This window comes from Eimeria necatrix, genomic scaffold (assembly GCF_000499385.1).
Source record: "Eimeria necatrix Houghton genomic scaffold, Enh_scaff1347, whole genome shotgun sequence".
Classification (NCBI taxonomy): domain Eukaryota; phylum Apicomplexa; class Conoidasida; order Eucoccidiorida; family Eimeriidae; genus Eimeria; species Eimeria necatrix.
In genome coordinates, this window is record NW_013652095.1 from 3,098 (window position 1) to 8,384 (window position 5,287).

The 5,287-nt window shown below is 60.2% G+C and overlaps 2 protein-coding genes across 2 annotated transcripts; both read right to left on the reverse strand.

The window, feature by feature from the left end:
• Positions 1-261: 261 nt before the first annotated feature.
• ENH_00011250 (hypothetical protein, conserved) lies at positions 262-2,418 on the reverse strand (the record flags this gene model as incomplete). The annotated part of the gene is made up of 1 exon (XM_013578882.1): positions 262-2,418. The coding sequence occupies one exon, from the start codon at positions 2,416-2,418 to the stop codon at positions 262-264; it is 2,157 nt and encodes a 718-aa protein (XP_013434336.1).
• Positions 2,419-4,159: 1,741 nt separating this feature from the next.
• On the reverse strand, positions 4,160-5,007 carry ENH_00011260 (hypothetical protein; the record flags this gene model as incomplete). The annotated part of the gene is made up of 2 exons (XM_013578883.1): positions 4,160-4,241; positions 4,760-5,007. Coding segments are annotated over 2 exons (330 nt in total), but the record flags the coding sequence as incomplete, so codon positions are not given.
• Between the last annotated feature and the right edge of the window lie 280 nt (positions 5,008-5,287).

The following is a 5,287-nucleotide window of genomic DNA, read 5'->3' on the forward strand; positions in this document are numbered from 1 at the left end:
AGCCAGCCACAGCCAACAAATGCGAGACAAGCTGCACTTGAGCGAGTCTTTGCTGCTGCTGCTGCTGCTGCTGCTGCTGCTGCTGCTGCAGCAGCAGCAGCAGCCCGCAACGCGTCGCCAAGCAGCAGAGGCGCGGGCCCCTTGCTGCGAAAGCAGCAACTATTCCTTTCTTTGACAGGAGGAGTTGAAGAAGGACTTGTTGGAAAATTCGTTTTAAATTGGTTTTGAATTTCCAATCAGAAAGCCCCCAAGTCCCTTTCTTCAAACGGGAAAAGCCGCAAAAGCCCCTGCTCCAGCCCCAAGAAAGCGCTGCATGCATGCATGCATGCATGCATGCACGCATGCATGCATGCATGCATGCATGCGCGCATGCCTCTGCAATGCATGCATGCATGTACTGCGAGCGCATGCATGCATGCATGCACTGCGAGAGCATGCATGCATGCATGAAATGGTATCCATGCACGCATGCATGCATGCATGAAATGGTATCCATGCATGCATGCATGCATGCATGCATGTAGGAAAGCCCCGTGCAGCGGGGCTGAGCAAGTCGGGGAATTCCTCGAGGATTTCGGCGGCGCGAATGCGGTGGGCGCGGGCGGGGTGGAGGAGGCGGAGGATGAGCTGCTGCCACCTGTGGGGCACTTGCGCGTGCTGCAGCTGCTGCTGCGCTGCTGCTGCTGCTGCTGCTGCTGCTGCTTCGTCGGCCAGCAGCAGCCGCGCCTGGCGCGCTGCGCGCCCCAGCCAGCCGCGGCCCGCGGGCTCCCCGTAGGGCTTGCTGCTGCCGGTGAAGAGGTCGAAGAGCAGCAGCCCGAGGGCCCACAAGTTGGCGGTTTGCTGCAGCAAAATGGGCTTTGCTGCAGCAACTTGCAGCGCCAACTCGGGCTCCAAAGCCTCGGAAACAGCCCCCATTAAGGGGCTTATTGGCTCCCCAAAAGCAGCACTGCTGCGCAAATCGCCAAGACAAAAAGTCCCGTCTTTGCGCAAAAAGAAACTCCCCCACTGCAGGTTTGCGTGGCCCACTTTGCTGCGCTCCAGCAGCAGCACGACGTGCAGCAGCCGCCGCGCAATGTAGTTTGCTGCAGCAGCAAAGCTGCTGCGGGCTTCGCTGCGCAGCTGCAGCAGAGTCCCCAGGGGCCTCTCTGTCAAACTAAGTTTATTAAAAACATAAAACCCTTCCAAGTTGGAGACCAGGGGGGCCCCCCTGGCCTGCGCCTGCTGCTGCGGCAGCAGCAGCCCGCGGTCTGCTGCTGCTGCTGCTGCGCTGCTGCTGCTGCAGCTCGCCTGCGCTGCTGCTGCTGCCGCTTCAATCCGCTCCAACGCTGTCTCCACCAACTCTTCTTCCGACTCGAAGTTCAATAAACGAGCTTCACTTATTACGGGAACTTCAACGGCAAACTCTTCTTTGCTTTCCAAGTCTTCTCCCAAAAACTCCAACACTCGGTTGTTCGATCCCAACACCTTCACCACACGCACTTCACGGGGGCCCCACGGGGCCCCCCGCTTCTTCCGGGGGCCCCCCTCCCCCTGGGGGCCCCCCTGGGGGCCCCCCTGGGGCCCCCCCTGGGGCCCCCCCTGGGGGCCCCCCTGGGGCTCCCCCTGGGGGCCCCCCTGGGGGCCTCCCTGGGGGCCCCCCTGGGGGCCTCCCTGGGGGCCCCCCTGGGGGCCTCCCTGGGGGCCCCCCTGGGGCCACCCCTGGGGGCCCCCCTGGGGGCCCCTCCGGGGGGCCCCCTGGGAGCCCTCGGAGGCCTCCAGCGTGAGCGTGAGGCCCTCGAGCGAAGAGGCCTTGCCGTTGGAGAGGGCCAGGGCCACCGCCCGAGACCGCTGGACTGACCACTGGTCAAGGGGGGCCTCGCGGGGCCTCCAAGCCGCCAAGAGGGCCTTCTCCTGGTGCAGCAAAGGAGACAGCCAGCTCTCGAACTTGCGGAGAGGAGTGAACTCGGGGGACTCCGCGGGCTCGGGCTCCTCCTCGGAGTCCTCGGAGTCCTGCTGCTGCTGCTGCTGCTGCTGCTGCTGCTGCTGCTGCTGCGGAGGGGGGGCCCCCGGCTGCTGCGGCGGCGGCGGCGGCAGCGCCCCCCGCCGCTGCGGCGGCAGCAGCGCGGGGGGCCCCCACGCGAAGACCCGCGGGGGGGCCCCCAGCCCGCTGCGCGCTGCAGCGCGGAGGGCCCTGCGGGTCAACGCTGCGAAAAGCACAACTCCCAGGAGGCCCCAAATGAGGGAATTGAATTCGGGGCGGCTTCTTCTCCACCTGCGGGGCAGAGTGAGGAGTTTGCTGGCTTCGAAAGCCTCCAGATCTTCGCCCGCAGCGGCCTCCGGGGCCTCGGAACTGCTCCAAAAGGACCCCTCCGCACGCGCCGGCCCGTAGTTGACCGCCACGCCGGCCTCCGAGACGCCCGACCCGCCTCTCGAAAACATATTGGCGAAAAAAAGGGGAAAAAAAGATCTTTTGGAGTGTCCATGCGGTCCGCAGGCTCGACCGCGCGCCGCAGCTGTCGATACACCCCGCTACTGCGCCCCGGGCTGGTCACGGGAGCCTCGCCGCCGCAGCGCAGATCTTCCGGGAAATAAAAACATTGGAAAACAAACTAATGAATAAAAAAGACTTCTTTCGGCTTTTATTTCTCCAAAAAGCCCCAAGTAGCCCCCGAGAACGGCGGGCTGCCGCCGCCCTGCGCAGCGCCCGCGGAAACTTGAACAACTCACACCAACTCAGGTTTCCCCGCATGCACACACCCGCGGAAAGCTAATGCTCCTTTTAATTCCAATTTTAATTCAATTTTATTCCGTTTTATCGAACTTATTCGAATTCGACGCAAATTCGCGAAGGCGGGAAGCTGGGGTTTGCAGCCCCCAACATGCCACAGTTCAACTTCGCCGCCCCAGGCAATTTCGACCTACAGGCGCTGATTAAAACATAATTATTAATTATTTAAATCAAAATTATTATTTTCTTCAAATTTATTTGCTCTTTTCCGCTCTTCTTCCCCGGGAAGAAGAGCGGAAGACAGCCGTGCAAACATGTGGATACTGAGGTGTATGTACACTTAGAGCCTTTTATCTTTCACCACACTTGGCTCCAGCTGCCTCTCCCTGCGGCTGCGCGAGAGCCGCAGCAGCAGCGCTGCAGCAGCAGCAGCAGCGCTGCAGCAGCAGCAGCAGAACTGCAGACGATGCCCCGGGTCACCCAGAGCGGGGGTGGCGGCAGCAGCAGCAGGTGCAACGCAGCAGCAGGCGCAGCAGCAGCACCCACGCAGCAAGGCCTCCAGCCTCACAACTCGGCCAGCCGCTGCTCTGCTGCTAGCCACTCTTGCTAGCTAGCCAGCTAGCTAGCCAGCTAGCTAGCCAGCTAGCCACCTAACTGGAGTGCGTAGCAGCAGGCTAGTTGGGTGTCCGCGCTTAAGAGCCCCAGCAGGTCTGCTGCTGCTGCTGCTGCTGCTGCTGCTGCTGCAGCGCATGCACCCAAGGCTGCAGCCCCTAGCGAAAAGCCTGGGGCTGTTTCCCCTGCTGCTGCCTCTAGGCCTACTCTGCTTCCCTACAGCTGCCTGTCTGTTTCTGCTGCTGCTGCTGCTGCTGCTGCTGCTGCTGCTAGTTCTGCTGCTGCTGCTCTTGCTGCTGCCGCCTCTTGTGTCCATACACTTTGTTTCTAGTTCGCCTCCCGCGAGCACTGGCCCCGCAGCTGAGGGCCTCTGCAGCACTCAAGCCAAAATCAAAATTAAGATGCACTGCTGCTGCTGCTGCTGCTGCTGCTGCTGCTGCAGCTGCTCTGCCCCGCTGCTGCAGGTGCAGCCACCGCTGCTGCTGCTGCTGCGGACAAGATTCGCTGCAGCTGCTGCTACAGCCGAAGAGCAGCAGAAGCAGCAAACTGTCCCACAGTGCCCTTGCTGCACGGTGGCGAAGAACACAACTTCTCAGGTTTTCCTGCTGCAGCTGCTGCTGCAGCTGCTGCTGCTGCTGCTGCAGCTGCAGCAGCAGCAGCAGCAAACTGCCTAGCGCTCATCAACGCGCCCCTTTCAGTTATTCTTAACGTCTCTGCTGCATGCAGCAGATCGACCACTCTAAAGCCCCAAATTCTGCCCGCCCCGGTGCCTTCCCCGCATGCACTTCTTATCTTGCATGCACTCATTCATCCCCCCATGCATGCATGGTTGCATGCAATTTAGTTGTCACTGGGCAGCTCCCACAGTTTGACGGTTTTGTCCATTGAGGCGGTCAAGAGCATTTTTTCGCCTTCGACAAATCTGAGTTTCGAAGCAGCAAAAGAAATAAAAGCAGCAGCAGCAAAGATAAAAGCAGCAGCAAAAGAAATAAAAGCAGCAGCAAAAGAAATAAAAGCAGCAGCAAAAGAAACAAAAGCAGCAGCAAAAGAAATAAACGCAGCAGCAAAAGAAATAAAAGCAGCAGCAAAAGAATGCAGCAAAAGAATGCAGCAGAAGCAGCAGCAAAAGGAACCCAAGAAGCAGCAACAAGACACAAGCCGCAGCAGACGCGTAAGACGCCCGCAGCAGCAGCAAGCGCATGCATGCCTGCATGCATGCATGCATGCATCCACGCATGCATGCATGCATTTGCTGCATGCATGCATGCATGCATACATGCCCGCGTTTGCTGCATGCATGCACGCATGCATACATGCATGCGTTTGGTGCATGCATGCATGCATGCATGCAGCAGCGAGCAGCAAGCCGCGCCCCGCTTCCCGCAGCCTCCCCCGAAACCCCAAACCCTAAACCCTAAACCCTAAACCCTAAACCCTCACGCGCAGTCCATGACGGCGTCGGTGTGCCCCTGGAGCGTGGCGACTGGGGCTGCATGCGCTCTGCTTTCGAAGTTGTAAATGTGCACAACTCCAGAAGAAGTGCATGCAGCAACAAAAAGCCCCGAGTTGTCAAATGCTGCTGCAGTCACGGGGTCTTTGCTGCTGCTGCTGCTGCTGCTGCTGCTGCTGTCGGCGGCCACCTGCAGCGTCTGGAAAGCAGCGGACTTCCGCAGGTCCCACAGACGCACCTGCGCGCACACCCAAACCCTAAACCCTAAACCCTAAACCCTAACCCCTAAACCCTAAACCCTAAACCCCAAGCACTACGCGCTACAGGCTGGAGGTCTCCAAGTGTTTGCAACACCCTCCCCCGCTCTCCCCCAAGTCGCCCGGACCGCACCCAAACCCCAAACCCCAAACCCTAAACCCCAAACCCTAAACCCTAAACCCTAAACCCTAAACCCTAAACCCTCCCCGCCGCCCGTAAACTGCACCCAGCCCCCAAAGCCCCGCCCCACCCCCCACTCC